This window comes from Oncorhynchus tshawytscha, unplaced genomic scaffold (assembly GCF_018296145.1).
Source record: "Oncorhynchus tshawytscha isolate Ot180627B unplaced genomic scaffold, Otsh_v2.0 Un_contig_2475_pilon_pilon, whole genome shotgun sequence".
NCBI lineage: Eukaryota > Metazoa > Chordata > Actinopteri > Salmoniformes > Salmonidae > Oncorhynchus > Oncorhynchus tshawytscha.
In genome coordinates, this window is record NW_024609103.1 from 45,001 (window position 1) to 72,820 (window position 27,820).

At 48.4% G+C, this 27,820-nt stretch overlaps 1 protein-coding gene across 1 annotated transcript in view; it reads left to right on the forward strand.

The window, feature by feature from the left end:
- Positions 1-27,820, forward strand: part of LOC112238652 (lysine-specific demethylase phf2) — a gene marked incomplete at both ends in the record, with an annotated part of 98,303 nt that overhangs the window by 35,847 nt on the left and 34,636 nt on the right. Inside the window, 2 exon segments of the mRNA XM_042314206.1 lie at positions 4,028-4,119; positions 4,936-5,025. Coding sequence (XP_042170140.1) covers positions 4,028-4,119; positions 4,936-5,025 — 182 coding nt within the window.

The following is a 27,820-nucleotide window of genomic DNA, read 5'->3' on the forward strand; positions in this document are numbered from 1 at the left end:
CTCTCTCTCTGTCTCGCTCTCTGTCTCTCTCTCTGTCTCGCACTCTGTCTCGCTCTCTGTCTCGCTCTCTCTCTCTCTCTCTCTGTCTCACTCTCTCTCTGTCTCTCTCTCTGTCTCGCTCTCTGTCTCTCTCTCTGTCTCTCTCTCTGTCTCGCTCTCTGTCTCTCTCTCTGTCTCGCACTCTGTCTCGCTCTCTGTCTCGCTCTCTCTCTCTCTCTCTCTGTCTCACTCTCTCTCTGTCTCTCTCTCTCTGTCTCGCTCTCTGTCTCTCTCTCTCTCTCTCTCTCTCTCTCTGTCTCGCTCTCTCTCTCTCTCTCTCTCTCTCTCTCTCTCTCTCTCTCTCTCTCTGTCTCACTCTCTCTGTCTCTCTCTCTGTCTCGCTCTCTGTCTCGCTCTCTGTCTCACTCTCTCTCTGTCTCACTCTCTCTCTGTCTCTCTCTCTGTCTCGCTCTCTGTCTCGCTCTCTCTCTCTCTCTGTCTCTCTCTCTGTCTCGCTCTCTGTCTCTCTCTCTGTCTCACTCTCTCTCTCTCTCTCTCTCTCTCTCACTCTCTCTCTGTCTCTCTCTCTGTCTCGCTCTCTGTCTCACTCTCTCTCTCTCTCTCTCTCTATGTCTCACTCTCTCTCTGTCTCTCTCTCTGTCTCGCTCTCTGTCTCGCTCTCTGTCTCACTCTCTGTCTCACTCTCTCTCTCTCTCTCTCTCTCTCTGTCTCACTCTCTCTCTGTCTCTCTCTCTGTCCCCTCTCTCTCTCTCTCTCTCTCTCTGTCTCGCTCTCTGTCTCTCTCTCTGTCTCGCACTCTGTCTCGCTCTCTGTCTCGCTCTCTCTCTCTCTCTCTCTCTCTGTCTCACTCTCTCTCTGTCTCTCTCTCTCTGTCTCGCACTCTGTCTCGCTCTCTGTCTCGCTCTCTCTCTCTCTCTCTGTCTCACTCTCTCTCTCTCTCTCTCTCTCTCTGTCTCACTCTCTCTCTGTCTCTCTCTCTGTCTCGCTCTCTGTCTCGCTCTCTGTCTCACTCTCTCTCTCTCTCTCTCTCTCTGTCTCACTCTCTCTCTGTCTCTCTCTCTGTCTCACTCTCTCTCTCTCTCTCTCTCTGTCTCGCTCTCTGTCTCTCTCTCTGTCTCGCACTCTGTCTCGCTCTCTGTCTCGCTCTCTCTCTCTCTCTCTCTCTCTGTCTCACTCTCTCTCTGTCTCTCTCTCTGTCTCGCTCTCTGTCTCTCTCTCTGTCTCTCTCTCTGTCTCGCTCTCTGTCTCGCTCTCTGTCTCGCTCTCTGTCTCTCTCTCTGTCTCACTCTCTCTCTCTCTCTCTCTGTCTCGCTCTCTGTCTCGCTCTCTGTCTCGCTCTCTCTGTGTGATTTAACTCCTCTCAGCTGGCCACAGTGCTCTGTTTACATTTCCACTGAATGCTTTTTCTCTCTCTGCTGTACTGTAGCCGGATTGCCTTCTTAAAATAACATTGCCAACATACTGTAGGTTGTGTCCACAATGGCAACCAATTCTCTATATAGTGCACTACTCACTACCAGGTCCCATAGGGCTGGTAGTGCCCTATGTAGGGAATATGGTGCAGTCTTAAGAACACAGGGGTTTCTTACCCATTATTCTCTTCAGGAGAATAGTTCTAATGTCCAGGTCATATCTATCTCTACGTCAGGGATCCTTGTCTTAGTACAGGACTGTATTTTGGTGAGGTGAACATGGCTCATATAATGTTATAGGAGAGATATCTGATCTAAACAACACATTCTATCTGAACGTTCCTGAACATCCTCTTTGACTAACCCCACCCACCTGACAGGGTTCCATCTCTTTTCATGTTATTAACTAGCAGCAGAGTTTGTGGATGTATTTCCTGTCTATCAGTGTAGAGACAGCCTTCACAGACAGACAGCTCGAGGTAGCCTTCGCAGACAGACAGCTAGCTAGAGGCAGCCTTCGCAGACAGACAGCTAGTTCCAGGCAGCCTTCACAGACAGACAGCTTGAGATAGACAGCTCGAGGCAGCCTTCGCAGACAGACAGACAGCTCGAGGCAGCCTTCGCAGACAGACAGCTTGAGATAGACAGACAGCTCGAGGCAGCCTTCGCAGACAGACAGACAGCTCGAGGCAGCCTTCGCAGACAGACAGACAGCTCGAGGCAGCCTTCGCAGACAGACAGACAGCTCGAGGCAGCCTTCGAGACAGACAGACAGCTCGAGGCAGCCTTCGCAGACAGACAGACAGCTCGAGGCAGCCTTCGCAGACAGACAGACAGCTCGAGGCAGCCTTCGCAGACAGACAGCTCGAGGTAGCCTTCGCAGACAGACAGACAGCTCGAGGCAGCCTTCGCAGACAGACAGACAGCTCGAGGTAGCCTTCGCAGACAGACAGACAGCTCGAGGCAGCCTTCGCAGACAGACAGACAGCTCGAGGCAGCCTTCGCAGACAGACAGACAGCTCGAGGCAGCCTTCGCAGACAGACAGACAGCTCGAGGCAGCCTTCGCAGACAGACAGACAGCTCGAGGCAGCCTTCGCAGACAGACAGACAGCTCGAGGCAGCCTTCGCAGACAGACAGACAGCTCGAGGCAGCCTTCGCAGACAGACAGACAGCTCGAGGCATGCAACTAGAAGCATGAGTCTGAATTAAACAGCCTTCAGCTTGCAGTAACATGTTCCAGGATGCACTACTCAGATGTTATAGGGATTGTTTTCTGTTATTAAACCAGAATGGATCCAGTTTCAACAACTTTGTGGAGTCGGTAAACAGAGTTATATTTTCCTTGCTGTGTATGAAATGTGTGGTGACAAGGCTCTGAATGTAGATGTGTTGTGATTGGTTAAATACTGACAGCAGTTAGGCTAGAGGGCGCCGTTATCTGACAGCACAAAGAGGCTTTTATGAAACATCACAGCTCTGTACGGCTCCTGACTTCAGCTCCATCAATGTTAAACAAGTGAATGAACAGAACCCGTTAAGTCCATTAATTAAACCTTTATTTCATCAGATTGTCCCATTGAGGTTAAAATACCTCTTCACCAAGGGAGAGCTGTCAGACCTCTTCACCGAGGGAGAGCTGTCAGACCTCTTCACCGAGGGAGAGCTGCCTGACCTCTTCACCGAGGGAGAGCTGTCAGACCTCTTTACCGAGGGAGAGCTGTCAGACCTCTTTACCGAGGGAGAGCTGTCAGACCTCTTCACCGAGGGAGAGCTGTCAGACCTCTTCACCGAGGGAGAGCTGCCTGACCTCTTCACCGAGGGAGAGCTGTCAGACCTCTTTACCGAGGGAGAGCTGTCAGACCTCTTTACCGAGGGAAAGCTGCCTGACCTCTTTACCGAGGGAGAGCTGCCTGACCTCTTCACCGAGGGAGAGCTGTCAGACCTCTTTACCGAGGGAGAGCTGTCAGACCTCTTCACCGAGGGAGAGCTGTCAGACCTCTTCACCGAGGGAGAGCTGTCAGACCTCTTCACCGAGGGAGAGCTGTCTGACCTCTTCACCGAGGGAGAGCTGTCTGACCTCTTCACCGAGGGAGAGCTGTCTGACCTCTTCACCGAGGGATTGCTGTCTGACCTCTTCACCGAGGGATTGCTGTCTGACCTCTTCACCGAGGGAGAGCTGTCTGACCTCTTCACCGAGGGAGAGCTGTCTGACCTCTTCACCGAGGGAGAGCTGTCTGACCTCTTCACCGAGGGAGAGCTGTCTGACCTCTTCACCGAGGGAGAGCTGTCTGACCTCTTCACAGAGGGAGAGCTGTCTGACCTCTTCACCGAGGGAGAGCTGTCTGACCTCTTCACCGAGGGAGAGCTGTCTGACCTCTTCACCGAGGGAGAGCTGTCTGACCTCTTCACCGAGGGAGAGCTGTCTGACCTCTTCACCGAGGGAGAGCTGTCTGACCTCTTCACCGAGGGAGAGCTGTCTGACCTCTTCACCGAGGGAGAGCTGTCTGACCTCTTTACCGAGGGAGAGCTGTCAGACCTCTTTACCGAGGGAGAGCTGTCAGCCCTGTTAGAGGCTGTCAACATGTGTTTTAACAGTATTCTGTCTTGTTTCAGGTTTACACAAGGCCAACAGACAGCCAGCTGCCTACCTGATCCATGGAGCTAAGATCATCAATGGAGCCTTCAGGGCCTGGACTAAGAAACAGGCAAGTTTGGTTTCCTCCTTTACATCTATTACAACTATATACCTTCAAATACCTGCTACTCTACTTGACCAAAAGTATGTGGACACCTGCTGGTCAAACATCTCATTCCAAAATCATGGCCATTAATATGGAGTTTGCTGCTATTACAGCCTCCACTCTTCGGGGAAGGCTTTCCACTAGATGTTGGAACACTGCTGTGGGGACTTGCTTCCATTTAGCCACAAGAGCATTAGTGAGGTCGGGCACTGATGTTGGGTGATTAGACCTGGCTCGCAGTCGGCATTCTAATTCATCATAAAGGTGTTCATTGGGGTTGAGGTCAGGGCTCAGTCTAGTTCTTCTACACCGATCTTTGTGCATGGGGCATTGCCATGTTGAAACAGGAAAGGGCCTTCCCCAAACCTTTGCCACAAAGTTGGAGGCACAGAATCATCTACAATGTCATTGTATGCTGTAGCGTTAAGATTTCCCTTCACTGGAACTAAGGGGCCTGAACCTTGAAAAACAGCCCCAGACCATTATTCCTCATCCACCAAACTTTACAGTTGACACTATGCATTCGGAAAGGTGGCATCCTACGACAGGGCCAAGTTGAAAGTCACTGAACTTTTCTGTAAAGCCATTCTACTGTCAATGTTTGTCTATGGAGATTACATGGCTGTGTGCTCGATTTTTATACACCTGTCAGCAACGGGTGTGGCTGAACTAGCCGAATCCACTCATTTGAAGGGGTGTCCACATACGTTCTTATATATTGTGTATAATCTGAAATATAAATCCATATTTAACTGCGTTGTCAACGTGTCGTTCCTCCAGGCTCTGTTAGAACACGAGGATGAGCTTCCAGAGAACATGAAGCCCACTCAGCTCATCAAGGACCTGGCCAAGGAGATCAGGATCTCAGAGGTATGACTTCTTACCCTGTTCTGCTGCCCTGTTCTACTGCCCTGTTCTACTGCCCTGTTCTACTGCCCTGTTCTACTGCCCTGTTCTACTGCCCTGTTCTACTGCCCTATTATGCTGCCCTGTTCTACTGCCCTGTTCTGCTGCCCTGTTCTACTGCCCTATTATGCTGCCCTGTTCTACGGCCCTGTTCTGCTGCCCTGTTCTACTGCCCTATTATGCTGCCCTGTTCTGCTGCCCTGTTCTGCTGCCCTGTTCTACTGCCCTGTTCTGCTGCCCTGTTCTACTGCCCTGTTCTACTGCCCTGTTCTACTGCCCTGTTATGCTGCCCTGTTCTACTGGACAGGTTTACAATGGCCTTTGTTGTTGTAGAGACTAGCGATGTAACGATTCACCGATACGCATCGTCCCGGGTTTTTTATTTTTTATTTGATTTATTTCACCTTTATTTAACCAGGTAGGCTAGTTGAGAACAAGTTATCATTTACAACTACGACCTGGCCAAGATAAAGCATAGCTGTGTGAACAGACAACACGGAGTTACTCATTGAGTAAACAATTAACAAGTCAATAACACAGTAGGAAAAAAAGAGTCTATATACATTGTGTGCAAAAGGCATGAGGATGTAGGCGAATAATTACAATTTAGCAGATTAACACTGGAGTGATAAATGATCAGATGGTCATGTGCAGGTAGAGGTACTGGTGTGCAAAAGAGCAGAAAAGTAAATAAATAAAAACTGTATGGGGATGAGGTAGGTAAAAATGGGTGGGCTATTTACCGATAGACTATGTACAGCTGCAGTGTTCGGTTAGCTGCTCAGATAGCAGATGTTTAAAGTTGGTGAGGGAGATAAAACTCCAACTTCAGCGATTTTTGCAATTCGTTCCAGTCACAGGCAGCAGAGAACTGGAAGGAAAGGCGGCCAAATGAGGTGTTGGCTTTAGGGATGATCAGTGAGATACACCTGCTGGAGCACGTGCTACGGGTGGGTGTTGCCAATGTGACCAGTGAACTGAGATAAGGCGGAGCTTTACCTAGCATGGACTTGTAGATGACCTGCAGCCAGTGGGTCTGGCGACAAATATGTAGCGAGGGCCAGCCAACTAGAGCGTACAGGTCGCAGAGGTGGTTGGTATAAGGTGATTTATTAACAAAACGGATGGCACTGTGATAAACTGCATCCAGTTTGCTGAGTAGAGTATTGGAAGCTATTTTGTAGATGACATCGCCGAAGTCGAGGATCGGCCCAAACCTGCCCGCCCGTCCAACATCACTACTCTGGACGGTTCTGACTTAGAATATGTGAACAACTACAAATACCTAAGTGTCTGGTTAGACTGTAAACTCTCCTTCCAGACTCACATTAAGCATCTCCAATCCAAAATTAAATCTAGAATCGGCTTCCTATTTCGCAACAAAGCCTCCTTCACTCATGCTGCCAACCTTACCCTCGTAAAACTGACCATCCTTCAGATCCTCGACTTCGGGGTGTCATCTATAAAATATCCTCCAATACTCTACTCAGCAATTTGGATGCAATCTATCACAGTGCCATCCGTTTTGTCACCAAAGCCCCATATACTACCCACCACTGTGACCTGTATGCTCTTGTTGGCTGGCCATCGCTTCATACTCGTCGCCAAACCCGCTGGCTCCAGGTCATCTATAAGTCTTTGCTAGTTAAAGCCTCGCCTTATCTCAGCTCACTGGTCACCATAGCAGCACCCACCTGTGGCACACGCTCCAGCAGGTATATCTCTCTGGTCACCCCCAAAACCAATTCTTCCTTTGGCCGCCTCTCCTTCCAGTTCTCTGCTGCCAATGACTGGAATGAACTACAAAAATCTCTGAAACTGGAAACACTTATCTCCCTCACTAGCTTTAAGCACCAGCTGTCAGAGCAGCTCACAGATTACTGCACCTGTACATAGCCCATCTATAATTTAGCCCAAACAACTACCTCTCCCCCTACTGTATTTATTTATTTTGCTCCTTTGCACCCCATTATTTTTATTTCTACTTTGCACATTCTTCCATTGCAAATCTACCATTCCAGTGTTTTACTTGCTATATTGTATTTACTTTGCCACCATGGCCTTTTTTTGCCTTTACCTCCCTTATCTCACCTCATTTGCTCACATCATGTATGATCATATATAGACTTATTCTTCTACTGTATTATTGACTGTACGTTTTATTCCATGTGTAACTCTGTGTTGTTGTTTGTGTCGAACTTCTTTGCTTTATCTTGGGCAGGTCGCAATTGTAAATGAGAACTTGTTCTCAACTTGCCTACCTGGTTAAATAAAGGTGAAAAAAAATACCTTTTGATCACGTCTAATATTAGATGGAATTTGATTGTTCAGGGTCCCCATCAGAAACAGTTTTGGTCATTTTGATTTAAACAATCAGTATATATATACAGGGTAAAGTTAATTAATTTCATAGCTTGAACAGCAATCACTTTTGCTACCTGTACGGTGTTGGTCGAAGCTGGGGAGAAAAAGCTGCTTACGCCGTGTCAGTCGACTTCCAAGCGGCCCAAATGGATTATGAGACGGGTGAAATCCAAAGTTGTGCTATATATTAATTGTCTATGTCACAGCACATTTTTTAAGAGTAATATTTTTTATCCCAGTTTACCCCCCTAACATTCCCCTTATTGATAGTGGGGTGGTAGATGCCCAGTTTACCCCCCAACATTCCCCTTATTGATAGTGGGGTGGTAGATGCCCAGTTTACCCCCTAACATTCCCCTTATTGATAGTAGGGTGGTAGATGCCCAGTTTACCCCATAACATTCCCCTTATTGATAGTGGGGTGGTAGATGCCCAGTTTACCCCCTAACATTCCCTTATTGATAGTGGGGTGGTAGATGCCCAGTTTACACCCCTAACATTCCCTTATTGATAGTGGGGTGGTAGATGCCCAGTTTACCCCCTCCTAACATTCCCCTTATTGATAGTGGGGTGGTAGATGCCCAGTTTACACCCCTAACATTCCCCTTATTGATAGTGGGGTGGTAGATGCCCAGTTTACCCCCTAACATTCCCCTTATTGATAGTAGGGTGGTAGATGCCCAGTTTACCCCATAACATTCCCCTTATTGATAGTGGGGTGGTAGATGCCCAGCTTACCCCCTAACATTCCCTTATTGATAGTGGGGTGGTAGATGCCCAGTTTACACCCCTAACATTCCCTTATTGATAGTGGGGTGGTAGATGCCCAGTTTACCCCCTCCTAACATTCCCCTTATTGATAGTGGGGTGGTAGATGCCCAGTTTACACCCCCCTAACATTCCCTTATTGATAGTGGGGTGGTAGATGCCCAGTTTACACCCCCTAACATTCCCTTATTGATAGTGGGGTGGTAGATGCCCAGCTTACCCCTAACATTCCCCTTATTGATAGTGGGGTGGTAGATGCCCAGCTTACCCCCTAACATTCCCTTATTGATAGTGGGGTGGTAGATGCCCAGTTTACCCCTAACATTCCCCTTATTGATTGTGGGGTGGTAGATGCCCAGTTTACCCCCCTAACATTCCCCTTATTGATTGTGGGGTGGTAGATGCCCAGTTTACCCCCTAACATTCCCCTTATTGATAGTGGGGTGGTAGATGCCCAGTTTACCCTCCCTAACATTCCCCTTATTGATAGTGGGGTGGAGGATGCCCAGTTTACCCCCTAACATTCCCCTTATTGATAGTGGGGTGGTAGATGCCCAGTTTACCCCTAACATTCCCCTTATTTATAGTGGGGTGGTTGATGCCCAGTTTACACCCCTAACATTCCCCTTATTGATAGTGGGGTGGTAGATGCCCAGTTTACCCCCTAACATTCCCCTTATTGATAGTGGGGTGGTAGATACCCAGTTTACCCCCAACATTCCCCTTATTGATAGTGGGGTGGTAGATGCCCAGTTTACCCCCTAACATTCCCCTTATTGATAGTGGGGTGGTAGATGCCCAGTTTACCCCCAACATTCCCCTTATTGATAGTGGGGTGGTAGATGCCCAGTTTACCCCTAACATTCCCCTTATTGATAGTGGGGTGGTAGATGCCCAGTTTACCCCTAACATTCCCCTTATTGATAGTGGGGTGGTAGAAGCCCAGTTTACCCCCAACATTCCCCTTATTGATAGTGGGGTGGTAGATGCCCAGTTTACCCCTAACATTCCCCTTATTGATAGTGGGGTGGTAGATGCCCGGTTTAGCACCCATAACATTCCCCTTATTGATAGTGGGGTGGTAGATGCCCAGTTTACCCCCAACATTCCCCTTATTGATAGTGGGGTGGTAGATGCCCAGTTTACCCCCTAACATTCCACTTATTGATAGTGGGGTGGTAGATGCCCAGTTTACACCCCTAAAATTCCCTTATTGATAGTTGGGGTGGTAGATGCCCAGTTTATCCCCCTAACATTCCCCTTATTGATAGTGGGGTGGTAGATGCCCAGTTTAGCCCCCTAACATTCCCCTTATTGATAGTGGGGTGGTAGATGCCCAGTTTACCCCCCTAACATTCCCCTTATTGATAGTGGGGTGGTAGATGCCCAGTTTAGCCCCCTAACATTCCAACTATTGATAGTGGGGTGGTAGATGCCCAGTTTACCCCTAACATTCCCCTTATTGATAGTGGGGTGGTAGATGCCCAGTTTACCCCTAACATTCCCCTTATTGATAGTGGGGTGGTAGATGCCCAGTTTACCCCCTAACATTCCCCTTATTGATAGTGGGGTGGTAGATGCCCGGTTTAGCACCCATAACATTCCCCTTATTGATAGTGGGGTGGTAGATGCCCAGTTTACCCCCAACATTCCCCTTATTGATAGTGGGGTGGTAGATGCCCAGTTTACCCCCACTAACATTCCACTTATTGATAGTGGGGTGGTAGATGCCCAGTTTACACCCCTAAAATTCCCCTTATTGATAGTTGGGGTGGTAGATGCCCAGTTTATCCCCCTAACATTCCCCTTATTGATAGTGGGGTGGTAGATGCCCAGTTTAGCCCCCTAACATTCCCCTTATTGATAGTGGGGTGGTAGATGCCCAGTTTAGCCCCCTAACATTCCAACTATTGATAGTGGGGTGGTAGATGCCCAGTTTACCCCCTAACGTTCCCCTTATTGATAGTGGGGTGGTAGATGCCCAGTTTACCCCCTAACATTCCCCTTATTGATAGTGGGGTGGTAGAAGCCCAGTTTACCCCCAACATTCCCCTTATTGATAGTGGGGTGGTAGATGCCCAGTTTACCCCCCTAACATTCCCTTATTGATAGTGGGGTGGTAGATGCCCGGTTTAGCACCCCTAACATTCCCTTTTTGATAGTGGGGTGGTAGATGCCCAGTTTACCCCCTAACATTCCCTTATTAATAGTGGGGTGGTAGATGCCCAGTTTACACCCCTAACATTCCCTTATTGATAGTGGGGTGGTAGATGCCCAGTTTACCCTCCCTAACATTCCCCTTATTGATAGTGGGGTGGTAGATGCCCAGTTTACACCCCTAACATTCCCTTATTGATAGTGGGGTGGTAGATGCCCAGTTTAGCCCCCTAACATTCCCCTTATTGATAGTGGGGTGGTAGATGCCCAGTTTACCCTCCCTAACATTCCCCTTATTGATAGTGGGGTGGTAGATGCCCAGTTTACACCCCTAACATTCCCTTATTGATAGTGGGGTGGTAGATGCCCAGTTTACCCCCTAACATTCCCCTTATTGATAGTGGGGTGGTAGATGCCCAGTTTACCCCCAACATTCCCCTTATTGGTAGTGGGGTGGTAGATGCCCAGTTTACCCCCTAACATTCCCCTTATTGATAGTGGGGTGGTAGATGCCCAGTTTACCCCCTAACATTCCCCTTATTGATAGTGGGGTGGTAGATGCCCAGTTTACCCCCTAACATTCCCTTATTGATAGTGGGGTGGTAGATGCCCAGTTTACACCCCTAACATTCCCCTTATTGATAGTGGGGTGGTAGAGTCCCAGTTTACCCCTAACATTCCCCTTATTGATAGTGGGGTGGTAGATGCCCAGTTTACCCTCCCTAACATTCCCCTTATTGATAGTGGGGTGGTAGATGCCCAGTTTACCCCCTAACATTCCCCTTATTGATAGTGGGGTGGTAGATGCCCAGTTCCCCCCCTAACATTCCCTTATTGATAGTGGGGTGGTAGATGCCCAGTTTACCCCCAACATTCCCTTATTGATAGTGGGGTGGTAGATGCCCAGTTTAGCCCCCTAACATTCCCTTATTGATAGTGGGGTGGTAGATGCCCAGTTTAGCCCCCTAACATTCCCTTATTGATAGTGGGGTGGTAGATGCCCAGTTTACCCTCCCTAACATTCCCCTTATTGATAGTGGGGTGGTAGATGCCCAGTTTACACCCCCTAACATTCCCCTTATTGATAGTGGGGTGGTAGATGCCCAGTTTACCCCCTAACATTCCCTTATTGATAGTGGGGTGGTGGATGCCCAGTTTACTCCCCAACATTCCCTTATTGATAGTGGGGTGGTAGATGCCCAGTTTACCCCCTAACATTCCCTTATTGATAGTGGGGTGGTAATGCCCAGTTTACCCCTAACATTCCCTTATTGATAGTGGGGTGGTAGAAGCCCAGTTTACCCCCAACATTCCCTTATTGATAGTGGGGTGGTAGATGCCCAGTTCACCCCTAACATTCCCCTTATTGATAGTGGGGTGGTAGATGCCCGGTTTAGCACCCCTAACATTCCCTTATTGATAGTGGGGTGGTAGATGCCCAGTTTACCCCCTAACATTCCCCTTATAGATAGTGGGGTGGTAGATGCCCAGTTTACCCTCCCTAACATTCCCTTATTGATAGTGGGGTGGTAGATGCCCAGTTTACACCCCCTAACATTCCCCTTATTGATAGTGGGGTGGTAGATGCCCAGTTTAGCCCCCTAACATTCCCCTTATTGATAGTGGGGTGGTAGATGCCCAGTTTACCCTCCCTAACATTCCCCTTATTGATAGTGGGGTGGTAGATGCCCAGTTTACACCCCCTAACATTCCCCTTATTGATAGTGGGGTGGTAGATGCCCAGTTTACCCCCTAACATTCCCCTTATTGATAGTGGGGTGGTAGATGCCCAGTTTACCCCCCAACATTCCCTTATTGGTAGTGGGGTGGTAGATGCCCAGTTTACCCCCTAACATTCCCCTTATTGATAGTGGGGTGGTAGATGCCCAGTTTACCCCCTAACATTCCCCTTATTGATAGTGGGGTGGTAGATGCCCAGTTTACCCCTAACATTCCCCTTATTGATAGTGGGGTGGTAGATGCCCAGTTTACACCCCTAACATTCCCCTTATTGATAGTGGGGTGGTAGAGTCCCAGTTTACCCCTAACATTCCCCTTATTGATAGTGGGGTGGTAGATGCCCAGTTTACCCCCTAACATTCCCCTTATTGATAGTGGGGTGGTAGATGCCCAGTTCCCCCTAACATTCCCTTATTGATAGTGGGGTGGTAGATGCCCAGTTTACCCCCAACATTCCCCTTATTGATAGTGGGGTGGTAGATGCCCAGTTTAGCCCCCTAACATTCCCCTTATTGATAGTGGGGTGGTAGATGCCCAGTTTAGCCCCCTAACATTCCCTTATTGATAGTGGGGTGGTAGATGCCCAGTTTACCCTCCAACATTCCCCTTATTGATAGTGGGGTGGTAGATGCCCAGTTTACACCCCGAACATTCCCCTTATTGATAGTGGGGTGGTAGATGCCCAGTTTACCCCCCTAACATTCCCCTTATTGATAGTGGGGTGGTGGATGCCCAGTTTACTCCCCAACATTCCCCTTATTGATAGTGGGGTGGTAGATGCCCAGTTTACCCCTAACATTCCCCTTATTGATAGTGGGGTGGTAATGCCCAGTTTACCCCTAACATTCCCCTTATTGATAGTGGGGTGGTAGAAGCCCAGTTTACCCCCAACATTCCCTTTATTGATAGTGGGGTGGTAGAAGCCCAGTTTACCCCCTAACATTCCCCTTATTGATAGTGGGGTGGTAGATGCCCAGTTTACCCCCAACATTCCCCTTATTGATAGTGGGGTGTTAGATGCCCAGTTTACCCCCTAACATTCCCCTTATTGATAGTGGGGTGGTAGATGCCCAGTTTACCCCCTAACATTCCCCTTATTGATAGTGGGGTGGTAGAAGCCCAGTTTACCCCCCAACATTCCCTTATTGATAGTGGGGTGGTAGATGCCCAGTTCACCCCCCTAACATTCCCTTATTGATAGTGGGGTGGTAGATGCCCGGTTTAGCACCCCTAACATTCCCTTATTGATAGTGGGGTGGTAGATGCCCGGTTTACCCTCCCTAACATTCCCTTATTGATAGTGGGGTGGTAGATGCCCAGTTTACCCTCCCTAACATTCCCCTTATTGATAGTGGGGTGGTAGATGCCCAGTTTACACCCCCTAACATTCCCCTTATTGATAGTGGGGTGGTAGATGCCCAGTTTACCCCCTAACATTCCCCTTATTGATAGTGGGGTGGTAGATGCCCAGTTTACCCCCAACATTCCCCTTATTGATAGTGGGGTGGTAGATGCCCAGTTTACCCCCTAACATTCCACTTATTGATAGTGGGGTGTTAGATGCCCAGTTTACACCCCTAACATTCCCTTATTGATAGTGGGGTGGTAGATGCCCAGTTTACCCCCAACATTCCCCTTATTGATAGTGGGGTGTTAGATGCCCAGTTTACCCCCTAACATTCCCCTTATTGATAGTGGGGTGGTAGATGCCCAGTTTACCCCCTAACATTCCCCTTATTGATAGTGGGGTGGTAGAAGCCCAGTTTACCCCCAACATTCCCCTTATTGATAGTGGGGTGGTAGATGCCCAGTTCACCCCCTAACATTCCCTTATTGATAGTGGGGTGGTAGATGCCCGGTTTAGCACCCCTAACATTCCCTTATTGATAGTGGGGTGGTAGATGCCCGGTTTACCCTCCCTAACATTCCCCTTATTGATAGTGGGGTGGTAGATGCCCAGTTTACCCTCCCTAACATTCCCCTTATTGATAGTGGGGTGGTAGATGCCCAGTTTACACCCCCTAACATTCCCCTTATTGATAGTGGGGTGGTAGATGCCCAGTTTACCCCCTAACATTCCCTTATTGATAGTGGGGTGGTAGATGCCCAGTTTACCCCCAACATTCCCCTTATTGATAGTGGGGTGGTAGATGCCCAGTTTACCCCCTAACATTCCACTTATTGATAGTGGGGTGGTAGATGCCCAGTTTACACCCCTAACATTCCCCTTATTGATAGTGGGGTGGTAGATGCCCAGTTTACCCCCAACATTCCCTTATTGATAGTGGGGTGTTAGATGCCCAGTTTACCCCCTAACATTCCCCTTATTGATAGTGGGGTGGTAGATGCCCAGTTTACCCCCTAACATTCCCCTTATTGATAGTGGGGTGGTAGAAGCCCAGTTTACCCCCAACATTCCCTTATTGATAGTGGGGTGGTAGATGCCCAGTTCACCCCTAACATTCCCCTTATTGATAGTGGGGTGGTAGATGCCCGGTTTAGCACCCCTAACATTCCCCTTATTGATAGTGGGGTGGTAGATGCCCGGTTTACCCTCCCTAACATTCCCTTATTGATAGTGGGGTGGTAGATGCCCAGTTTACCCTCCCTAACATTCCCCTTATTGATAGTGGGGTGGTAGATGCCCAGTTTACACCCCCTAACATTCCCTTATTGATAGTGGGGTGGTAGATGCCCAGTTTACCCCCTAACATTCCCCTTATTGATAGTGGGGTGGTAGATGCCCAGTTTACCCCCAACATTCCCCTTATTGATAGTGGGGTGGTAGATGCCCAGTTTACCCCCTAACATTCCACTTATTGATAGTGGGGTGGTAGATGCCCAGTTTACACCCCTAACATTCCCCTTATTGATAGTGGGGTGGTAGATGCCCAGTTTACCCCCAACATTCCCTTATTGATAGTAGGGTGGTAGATGCCCAGTTTACCCCCTAACATTCCCCTTATTGATAGTGGGGTGGTAGATGCCCAGTTTACACCCCTAACATTCCCCTTATTGATAGTGGGGTGGTAGATGCCCAGTTTACCCCCTAATATTCCCCTTATTGATAGTTGAGGTGGTAGATGCCCAGTTTAGCCCCCTAACATTCCCCTTATTGATAGTGGGGTGGTAGATGCCCAGTTTAGCCCCCTAACATTCCCCTTATTGATAGTGGGGTGGTAGATGCCCAGTTTACCCCCTAACATTCCCCTTATTGATAGTGGGGTGGTAGATGCCCAGTTTACACCCCTAACATTCCCTTATTGATAGTGGGGTGGTAGATGCCCAGTTTACCCCCTAATATTCCCCTTATTGATAGTTGGTGTGGTAGATGCCCAGTTTAGCCCCTAACATTCCCCTTATTGATAGTGGGGTGGTAGATGCCCAGTTTAGCCCCCTAACATTCCCCTTATTGATAGTGGGGTGGTAGATGCCCAGTTTACCCCCTAACATTCCCTTATTGATAGTGGGGTGGTAGATGCCCAGTTTACACCCCTAACATTCCCTTATTGATAGTGGGGTGGTAGATGCCCAGTTTACCCCCTAATATTCCCCTTATTGATAGTTGGGGTGGTAGATGCCCAGTTTAGCCCCCTAACATTCCCCTTATTGATAGTGGGGTGGTAGATGCCCAGTTTAGCCCCCTAACATTCCCCTTATTGATAGTGGGGTGGTAGATGCCCAGTTTACCCTCCCTAACATTCCCCTTATTGATAGTGGGGTGGTAGATGCCCAGTTTACACCCCCCTAACATTCCCTTATTGATAGTGGGGTGGTAGATGCCCAGTTTACCCCCCTAACATTCCCCTTATTGATAGTGGGGTGGTAGATGCCCAGTTTACCCCCAACATTCCCCTTATTGGTAGTGGGGTGGTAGATGCCCAGTTTACCCCCTAACATTCCCTTATTGATAGTGGGGTGGTAGATGCCCAGTTTACCCCCTAACATTCCCCTTATTGATAGTGGGGTGGTAGATGCCCAGTTTACCCCCTAACATTCCCCTTATTGATAGTGGGGTGGTAGATGCCCAGTTTACACCCCTAACATTCCCTTATTGATAGTGGGGTGGTAGAGTCCCAGTTTACCCCTAACATTCCCTTATTGATAGTGGGGTGGTAGATGCCCAGTTTACCCTCCCTAACATTCCCCTTATTGATAGTGGGGTGGTAGATGCCCAGTTTACCCCCTAACATTCCCCTTATTGATAGTGGGGTGGTAGATGCCCAGTTCCCCCCTAACATTCCCCTTATTGATAGTGGGGTGGTAGATGCCCAGTTTACCCCCAACATTCCCTTATTGATAGTGGGGTGGTAGATGCCCAGTTTACCCCCTAACATTCCCCTTATTGATAGTGGGGTGGTAGATGCCCAGTTTACCCCCTAACATTCCCCTTATTTATAGTGGGGTGGTAGAAGCCCAGTTTACCCCCAACATTCCCTTATTGATAGTGGGGTGGTAGATGCCCAGTTTACCCCTAACATTCCCCTTATTGATAGTGGGGTGGTAGATGCCCAGTTCCCCCCCCTAACATTCCCCTTATTGATAGTGGGGTGGTAGATGCCCAGTTTACCCCCTAACATTCCCTTATTGATAGTGGGGTGGTAGAAGCCCAGTTTACCCCCAACATTCCCCTTATTGATAGTGGGGTGGTAGATGCCCATTTCCCCCTAACATTCCCTTATTGATAGTGGGGTTGTAGATGCCCAGCCCCCCTAACATTCCCCTTATTGATAGTGGGGTGGTAGATGCCCAGTTTACCCCCAACATTCCCCTTATTGATAGTGGGGTGGTAGATGCCCAGTTTACCCCTAACATTCCCCTTATTGATAGTGGGGTGGTAGATGCCCAGTTTACCCCCTAACATTCCCTTATTGATAGTGGGGTGGTAGAAGCCCAGTTTACCCCCAACATTCCCCTTATTGATAGTGGGGTGGTAGATGCCCAGTTTACCCCCTAACATTCCCTTATTGATTTTGGGGTGGTAGATGCCCAGTTTACCCCCTAACATTCCCCTTATTGATAGTGGGGTGGTAGATGCCCAGTTTACCCCTAACATTCCCCTTATTGATAGTGGGGTGGTAGAAGCCCAGTTTACCCCCAACATTCCCCTTATTAATAGTGGGGTGGTAGATGCCCAGTCCCCCCTAACATTCCCCTTATTGATAGTGGGGTTGTAGATGCCCAGTTCCCCCTAACATTCCCTTATTGATAGTGGGGTGGTAGATGCCCAGTTTACCCCCCAACATTCCCTTATTGATAGTGGGGTGGTAGATGCCCAGTTTACCTCCCTAACATTCCCCTTATTGATAGTGGGGTGGTAGATGCCCAGTTTACCCCCTAACATTCCCCTTATTGATAGTGGGGTGGTAGAAGCCCAGTTTACCCCCAACATTCCCCTTATTGATAGTGGGGTGGTAGATGCCCAGTTTACCCCTAACATTCCCCATATTGATTTTGGGGTGGTAGATGCCCAGTTTACCCCTAACATTCCCTTATTGATAGTGGGGTGGTAGATGCCCAGTTTACCCCTAACATTCCCCTTATTGATAGTGGGGTGGTAGATGCCCGGTTTAGCACCCCTAACATTCCCCTTATTGATAGTGGGGTGGTAGATGCCCAGTTTACCCTCCCTAACATTCCCCTTATTGATAGTGGGGTGGTAGATGCCCAGTTTACACTCCTAACATTCCCCTTTTTGATAGTGGGGTGGTAGATGCCGAGTTTACCCCCTAACATTCCCCTTATTGATAGTGGGGTGGTAGATGCCCAGTTTACCCCCTAACATTCCACTTATTGATAGTGGGGTGGTAGATGCCCAGTTTACACCCCTAACATTCCCTTATTGATAGTGGGGTGGTAGATGCCCAGTTTACCCCCAACATTCCCCTTATTGATAGTGGGGTGGTAGATGCCCAGTTTACCCCCTAACATTCCCCTTATTGATAGTGGGGTGGTAGATGCCCAGTTTACACCCCTAACATTCCCTTATTGATAGTGGGGTGGTAGATGCCCAGTTTAGCCCCCTAACATTCCCTTATTGATAGTGGGGTGGTAGATGCCCAGTTTACCCCCCTAACATTCCCTTATTGATAGTGGGGTGGTAGATGCCCAGTTTAGCCCCCTAACATTCCCCTTATTGATAGTGGGGTGGTAGATGCCCAGTTTAGCCCCCTAACATTCCCCTTATTGATAGTGGGGTGGTAGATGCCCAGTTTAGCCCCCATAACATTCCCCTTATTGATAGTGGGGTGGTAGATGCCCAGTTTAGCCCCCTAACATTCCCCTTATTGATAGTGGGGTGGTAGATGCCCAGTTTAGCCCCCTAACATTCCCTTATTGATAGTGGGGTGGTAGATGCCCAGTTTACCCCCTAACATTCCCCTTATTGATAGTGGGGTGGTAGATGCCCAGTTTACACCCCTAACATTCCCCTTATTGATAGTGGGGTGGTAGATGCCCAGTTTACCCCCTAATATTCCCCTTATTGATTTTTGGGGTGGTAGATGCCCAGTTTAGCCCCCTAACATTCCCCTTATTGATAGTGGGGTGGTAGATGCCCAGTTTAGCCCCCTAACATTCCCCTTATTGATAGTGGGGTGGTAGATGCCCAGTTTAGCCCCCTAACATTCCCCTTATTGATAGTGGGGTGGTAGATGTCCAGTTTAGCCCCCTAACATTCCCCTTATTGATAGTGGGGTGGTAGATGCCCAGTTTAGCCCCCTAACATTCCCCTTATTGATAGTGGGGTGGTAGATGTCCAGTTTAGCCCCCCTAACATTCCCCTTATTGATAGTGGGGTGGTAGATGCCCAGTTTAGCCACTACATACACCATAGACATAATATACACTACCGGTCATACCTTTTAGAAAACCTACTCATTCAAGTGTTTTTCTTTATTTTTACTCTTTTCTACATTGTAGAATAATGGATATAAGGACATCAGTAAACATGTGTTTACTATAAAATAGCATTGTATCTGGTCAAGAAATGTTTTTCAAAAGTTTACTAAGTGTTTGTTACAGGCTGATTGGTCAGCTATTTGAGCCAGTAAAGGGGCTTTACTATTCTTAGGTAGTGGAATGACTTTAGCTTCCTCCAGGCCTGAGGACACACACTTTCTACTAGGCTTAAATTGAATATGTGGCAAAAAGGAGTGGCAATATTATCCTCTTCCACACTCACTTTACAGAATTCAAAATTACCATGCTTGTCTTTCATAATTTGGTCAGTTATATTTGGATGTGTAGTGTCTGTGATTGTTGCTGGCATGTCATGCCTAATTTTGCTAATCTTGCCAATTAAAAAATATGTTAAAGTAGTTGCCAATATCAGTGATGAATGAGTCATCTGATTTTATGAATGACAGAGCTTAGTTTGCCTTTTTTTCCCAAATGTAATTTAAGGTGCTTTTTAATATCATTCTTTATGTAATTTATCTTTGTTTCATAGTGTAGTTTCTTCTTTTTAATTCAGTTTAGTCACATGATTTCTCAACTTGCAGTACGTTTGCCAATCGGTTGTGCAGCCAGACTTTTCGCCGTTCCTTTGGCCTCATCCATCTCAACCACACAATGTTTAAATTCCTCATCAATCCACAGGGATTTAACTGGTTTTACAGTCATTTTCTTAATGGGTTCATGTTTATTAGTAACTGGAATAAGACATTTCATTAATGTGTCCAGTGCAGCGTCTGGTTGCTCCTCATTACACACCACAGACCAGCAGAGTCTGGTTGCTCCTCATTACACACCACAGACCAGCAGAGTCTGGTTGCTCCTCATTACACACCACAGACCAGCAGCGTCTGGTTGCTCCTCATTACACACCACAGACCAGCAGCGTCTGGTTGCTCCTCATTACACACCACAGACCAGCAGAGTCTGGTTGCTCCTCATTACACACCACAGACCAGCAGCGTCTGGTTGCTCCTCATTACACACCACAGACCAGCAGCGTCTGGTTGCTCCTCATTACACACTACGGACCAACAACTATTCTTTACATCAACAACATAGGAATCACTACAAAACTTATTGTATGACCTCTTATACACTATATTAGGCCCAGCATGACCTCTTATACACTATATTAGGCCCAGCCTGACCTCTTATACACTATATTAGGCCCAGCCTGTCCTCTTATACACTATATTATGCCCAGCCTGTCCTCTTATACACTATATTATGCCCAGCCTGTCCTCTTATACACTATATTAGGCCCAGCCTGTCCTCTTATACACTATGTTATGCCCAGCCTGTCCTCTTATACACTATATTATGCCCAGCCTGTCCTCTTATACACTATATTATGCCCAGCCTGTCCTCTTATACACTATATTAGGCCCAGCCTTTGGAACTGTGGTTTTCCTAGATATGGCTACTATATTGTGATCACTACATCCTATGGATCTGGATACTGCTTTACAGCACATTTCTGCAGCATTAGTAAAGATGTGATCAATGCATGTTGATGATTTAATTCCTGTTCTGTTTGTAACTACCCTGGTAGGTTGACTGAACCTGAACCAGGATGCAGTTACAGTTACTGGTTACAGTTTGAAGCTTTTCCTTGAGTGGGCAGCTTGTTGAAGCCAGTCAATATTAGGGTCACCCAGATAATATACACTCAAAAACGTATGTGGACACCTGCACATTGAACATATCATTCCAAAATGATGGGCATTAATATGGAGTTGGTCCCCCTTCTGCTGCTATAACAGCCTCTACTCTTCTGGGAAGGCTTTCCACTAGATGTTGGAACATTGCTTCTATAACAGCCTCCACTCTTCTGGGAAGGCTTTCCACTAGATGTTGGAACATTGCTTCTATAACAGCCTCCACTCTTCTGGGAAGGCTTTCCACTAGATGTTGGAACATTGCTGCTATAGCCGTCTCCTGTCTTCTGGGAAGGCTTTCCACTAGATGTTGGAACATTCCTGCTATAGCAGTCTCCACTCTTCTGGGAAGGCTTTCCACTAAATGTTGGAACATTGCTGTGGGGACCTGCTTCCATTCAGCCACAAGAGCATTAGTGAGGTCGGACACTGATGTTAGGCGATTAGGCCTGGCTCGCAGTCGGCGTTCCAATTCATCCCAAAGGTGCTCGATGGGGTTGAGGTTAGGGCTCTGTGCATGCCAGCCAAGTTCTTTCAGACTGATCTTGACAAACAACTTCTGTATGGACCTCGCTTTGTGCATTCTGAAACTGGAAAGGGCCTTCCCCAAACTGTTACCACAAAGTTGGAAACACAGAATCTACTAGAATGTCATTGTATAATGTAAAGATTTCCCATCACTGAAACTAAGGGGCCTAAGCGCGAACCATGAAAAACAGCCCCAGACCATTATTCCTCTTCCACCAAACTTTACAGTGAGCACTATGCGTTGGCAAGTAGCATTCTCCTGAAAGCCGCCTAACCCACCGGACTGCCAGATGGTAAAGCTTGATTCATCACTCCAGAGAATGCGTTTCCACAGCTCCAGAGTCCAATTGCAGAGATCTTTACACCACTCCAGCCGACGCTTGGCATTGCGCATAGTGATCTTAGTCTTGTGTGCGGCTGCTCAGCCATGGAAACCCATTTCCTGTTGCTTCCAGAGGCAGTTTAGTACTCGGTAGTGAGTGCTCCACTTGAGGACAGACACATTTTACGCGCTTCAGCGCTAAGCGGTTCTGTTCTGGGAGCTTGTGTGGCCTACCACTTCACGGCTGAGCCGTTGTTGTTCCTAGACGTGCTTCACAATAACAGCACTTACAGTTGACCGGGGGAAGCTCTAGCAGGGCAGAAACTTGGCTAACTGACTAGTTGGAAAGGTTTCATCCTATGACGGTGACTCATTGAAAGTCACTGAGATATTCAGTAAGGCCATTCTACTGCCAATGTCAGAATGGGTGTGGCTGTAATAGCCGAATCCACTAATTTGAAGTGGTGTCCACATACTTTTGGCCATGTAGTGTATCTCTTTTTATATCAAATATATTATCAAGCATTTCGCACATATTAACCAGATGCTGACTGTTAGCACTTGTATCTAGTCCATGTATCTAGATACGTATGGTACCAGTCCATGTATCTAGATACGTATGGTACCAGTCCATGTATCTAGATACGTATGGTTCCTGTATGGTACCAGTCCATGTATCTAGATACTGTGGCAAACCTCTTCAAGGTTAGGAGCGTTTGTCACAAACTAAGTGGTAAACTGTCACCAAATCACCCAAGAATGAGAGTTCTTTCGAACAGGACAGTACCTGTGTGTTTGTTTCTCCATCCTGGTCCACCCAGGCCGTAGGCGAGGTCAAGGATAGCAGGGTTCGGTACACGAATCGGGTTCTCGGTAGGTCCAGGTCCAAACGCCAACAGGTAAGTCCAAAACAATCCAGCTCATACACGGTAAATCCAGCCAATCTCTATAGTCTCTTTCTCTATTGTTCATAGCTCCTTCCAGCACTCTCTACCTCTTCCTGGTTTTTCTTGACCCTTTATCTGTGAGTCGGCTCCACCTTCTGAGGGTTCCCTTGCTTTTGGGACTTGTAGTTTTGGCGGTCGGCCATTTTGTGATCTGTAGTTCTGACAGGGGTGGCCATTTTAGTGATCGGGCAGAGCCCGTTTATTAGTTCTGCTCTCACATATCTGCCACTTATCACTCGACCCCCTTCTTTGCCACATATCTCTCCCCTAGATCCGACCCCCTAGGTCGGGCTACCGCAGCAAAATATGCATGCATGCGGGATAACCCATCCACGTTTCCCATTTCCTTCCCTGCTCTGTGTTTCAAGTCAAAATGAAACGGTTGGAGACTCAAAAACCACCGCATCACCCGAGCGTTCTTCTCTTTAGCCCTATGCATCCAGGTGAGTGGGGCATGGTCACTGATGAGGGTGAAGTGGCGCCCCAGCAGGTAGTACTTCAGGCTTTCTAGAGCCCACTTTACTGTCAGCGCCTCTTTCTCAACGACTGAGTAGTTGGTTTCCCGTGGTTCCAGCTTCCTGCTTAAAAACAGGATGGGGTGTTCTACCCCTTCTACCTCTTGGGATAGCACTGCTCCCAAGCCGACCTCTGAGGCATCTGTCTGAACCACAAAGTCTTTCTCAAAGTCTGGTACCACCAGCACTGGGTTACAGCAGAGAGCCTCCTGTAATGTCCTAAACGCTTTGGTGGCCCTTTCATCCCATTTGACCATGTTTGGCCCTCTGGCTCTAGTCATGTCGGTAAGTGGGGCGGCCACTGTGGCATAACTTGGGATGAACTTCCGGTAGTAACCGGTCAGCCCTAGGAAGGCTCGGACCTGCTTCTTATTTACTGGTTTCGGCCATTCTCTAATTGCCTTCACCTTCTTATGTTGGGGTTTGATTAACCCTCTTCCTACAGTGTATCCCAGATACTCTGTTTCCTCTAACCCCACATAACACTTGGCAGGGTTTGCCGTGAGCCCTGCCTTTCTAAGGGCATCTAACACTGCCTGTACCCGGGGTAAGTGGGATTCCCAATCTGGGCTGTAGATCCCCACGTCATCTAAATAAGCTGCGGCGTATTCTTTATGCGGTTTTAGGACTTTGTCCATGAGCCGTTGAAAGGTGGCTGGGGCCCCGTGTAAGCCGAATGGCATGACGGTGTATTGAAACAAACCATCAGGTGTTGCAAAGGCTGTCTTTTCTTTGGCCCTGGGGGTCAGAGGAATTTGCCAGTACCCTTTTGTCAGATCAAGGGTCGTAATGTACCGAGCATGACCAATTTTCTCCAGTAGTTCATCTACTCGGGGCATGGGGTAGGCATCAAACTTCGAGATTTCATTTACCTTCCGAAAGTCGTTACAGAACCGCAAAGACCCATCGGGCTTGGAGACCATCACAATTGGGCTAGACCACTCACTATGTGACTCTTCGACCACCCCAGCTGTCAACATTTTCTCAGTCTCTGCTCTAATCGCGGCCCGTCGAGCCTCGGGTACCCGATATGGCCTCATACTCACTTTTCTCCCTGGTAGGGAAACGATATCATGAGCCGTAACCTCAGTTCGGCCAGGTACCTCTGAAAACACATCTCTGTTTTTCTGGATCAGGGTCTTTACTTCCTGTACTTGCGCTGGGGACAGAGTGGGTGAAATATTTACCTCGGCTGTCTCCTGAATGTGTGTGGGGTATGTGACCATTAGTGTTTCTCTCTCTCTCCATGCTTTTAACAGGTTTATGTGATAAATCTGTTCCTGGGGCCGTCGACCTGGCTGTCGGATCCGATAATTGACTTCTCCTATTCTCTCCAGTACTTCATATGGTCCTTTCCATGTGGCTAGTAGTTTACACTCTACCGTGGGGATCAGCACTAACACCTTATCTCCCGGTTGAAATTCCCTCAGGGTAGCCTGCCGGTTATAAGTGTGCCGCTGGTGTTCTTGTGTTTGTCTCATGTGCTCTCTGACGATGGGCATGACTGTCGCTATCCCTTCTTGCATTGCCGTGACGTGCTCTTTGACACTAGTATACGTGGTGGATTGGTGCTCCCAGGTTTCCCGGGCGATGACAAGATTCCCCGGGGATGCCTCCCATATACCAGCTCAAAGGGAGAAAACCCCAGCGAGGCTTGAGGAACCTCTCTAATGGCAAACATCAGATACGGCAACATGCAATCCCAGTTTTTCCCATCCTTTTCGATTACCTTCCTGAGCATTGACTTCAGGGTTCGGTTGAATCTCTCAACCAGCCCGTCCGTCTGAGGATGGTAAACCGATGTCCTCAACTGTTTCACCTGCCACAGTTTACAAAGGTCCGCCATAAGGCGGGACATAAAGGGGGTCCCCTGGTCGGTAAGGATCTCCTTTGGAACCCCTACCCTGGTGAACAAGAGCACTAATTCCTTTGCGATATTTTTGGAAGTCATCGTCCGAAGGGGAATGGCTTCTGGGTAGCGAGTGGCATAATCTAGAATGACCAGAATGTATTGGTGCCCTCTGGCGGATTTGGGTAGTGGGCCCACTAAATCCATCGCTATCCTCTCAAATGGCGTTTCGATTATGGGGAGTGGCACTAACGGGCTTCTAAAAGCTGGTCGGGAGCTGTTAACTGGCACTCCGGGCACTCTCCACAATGCCGAGCCACTTCAGCTTGAATTCCTGGCCAGTAAAACCTCCTTACAATCCGGTCTCGGGTTTTATCGATACCAAGGTGTCCCCCAGAATGTGCCCATGAGCTAGATCCAGTACTGTCCTCCGGTACCGAGTGGGAACCAACAACTGTTCCACCACATCAACCCCTATTTTCGAGACTCTGTACACCAAACCCTTTTTCATGATGAAGTGGGGAAAACTATTAGGCATCATCCCACCATTTATGGGAGTACCATCTACGACCTGCACATCTGCTCTGGCTTGCTGCAGGGTTGGATCCTGGTTTTGGGCCGTCCCAAAATTAGTCAAGGACCCTGCCAGGTCTGCTGGTTCTAGATCGTCGTCCTCTGGATTCAGATCGACCCCAGCCCCACTAGTACCGGGCTGTTCGTTATCAGCGAGGTTTGCCACTTCATCCTCCTCCTCCCCTACAAGCACCTGTGATGTTGTCCCCTGGGAGACCTCTTTTCTTGGCTTTGGTTGAAGGCCCCATGCTTCTTCCTGCTTGGTCGGGGTTGTTGGCTTCTCAACTATGCCATTCTTGTGGCCTAACTTCGCAAAGTTAGGAAAGTCTCTACCCAATATTACATCATATGGCATCTTTGGGACCACGCCAACCTCATAATCCAGCAGACCGTCCTCTGTTTGTATGCTCACTACGGCCGTGGGGTACAGACGGGTATCCCCATGAATGCATGTAACACTGATATCCTGTCTTGTATCCAGTTTATGATTCGGCACTAGGCTTGCAACGACCAGGGTTAGCATACTGCCGGAATCCAGCAGTGCTTCAACCTCTTTCCCTTCAACCTTCACCCTGCACATATGTTTGTTTCTTGATCTTTCAAGTACAGTGGTTACAACAGGACATGCATACCGTATATCATCTTCATTTTCACCGAGGTTACATTGCATTGGCTCTTCTTTAATAGGGCAGTAGGCTGCAATATGTCCCGGTTGATTACAATTGTAACAGATAATAGGGGTTCGGGGGGGAGACCCCCTCGACACCCAGTCCCGGTTTCCGTTTTTTCCCTTAGTGTCTCGGCATGATTCTGATTCTTTCCTTATGGCCCCACGCTGCTCTCTTCCCCCTCCATATGTTGGGACAGCCTTACCCCGTCCGCTGGTTCGCCCAGGCCTGGGGAACGGGAATCTTTCCTCCTGTGCCTGCTCAGCTGTTCCTGCCGTACAATACCGTTCAACCAGGCCCACAAGATGGTCGGCGGAAAGTACCTCGTTCTGGCCAACCCATCGTCTCTCTTCTCGGGGTAGACCTCGCTGGAACTGGTTGAGTACGATGGTCTCGACGATCTCGGCGGATGACCGGGTCTCTGGTCGCAACCATTTCCGTGCCAGGTGAATCAAGTCGAACATCTGTGTTCGTGGGGGTTGTCCCGGTCGGTAGGACCACTGGTGGAAGCGATGTGCCCTCACGGTATCAGTCACTCCCAGTCTAGTCAGGATCTCTCCCTTTAGTTTATCGTAATCCTGTGCATCTTTCAACTCCAGGTTGAAATACGCTTTTTGAGCGTCCCCTGCCAGGTATGGTGCCAGAAGCCCTGCCCATTCTTCTTTCGGCCACTTCTCCCTCTCTGCCGTCCTTTCGAAGGTGGTAAGATATGCTTCCACATCATCCTGTGCTGTCATTTTTGAAGAAAATGATTGGCCCGCCTCTGGGTATTTGCAGCTGGTACTTGAGCCCCAATTTGGTCCGCTAGCCCCTTTAGGCCTTCTCTTAACTCCCGGGTTTCTCTCTTGCTCTTCTCTGAGCAGCTGGTTGGTGCGGTGCTGGACCTGTAACGTGTCCTGATACATTCGCATTGCATCCTGATGAGCTATTTGTTGAGCTCTAGTTGCCTCTTGTTGGGCGGCCGTCGCTTGTAACAGGACCTGTATGGCTCCCTCCATACTCATTTTCCTGAGAAACTGTGTTAACCAAACAAAGCCAAAACAAAAAAAAACCTGACTCCTACCTAACCAGTGGTATGTTAGTCCATGCCCGCATTCTCCACCACGTGTGGCAAACCTCTTCAAGGTTAGGAGCGTTTGTCACAAACTAAGTGGTAAACTGTCACCAAATCACCCAAGAATGAGAGTTCTTTCGAACAGGACAGTACCTGTGTGTTTGTTTCTCCGTCCTGGTCCACCCAGGCCGTAGGCGAGGTCAAGGATAGCAGGGTTCGGTACACGAATCGGGTTCTCGGTAGGTCCAGGTCCAAACGCCAACAGGTAAGTCCAAAACAATCCAGCTCATACACGGTAAATCCAGCCAATCTCTATAGTCTCTTTCTCTATTGTTCATAGCTCCTTCCAGCACTCTCTCTACCTCTTCCTGGTTTTTCTTGACCCTTTATCTATGAGTCGGCTCCACCTTCTGAGGGTTCCCCTTGCTTCTGGGACTTGTAGTTTTGGCGGTCGGCCATTTTGTGATCTGTAGTTCTGACAGGGGTGGCCATTTTAGTGATCGGGCAGAGCCCGTTTATTAGTTCTGCTCTCACATACACTTATCACTCGACCCCCTTCTTTGCCACAATACATATGGTTCCTGTATGGTACCAGTCCATGTATCTAGATACGTATGGTACCAGTCCATGTATCTAGATACGTATGGTTCCTGTGTGGT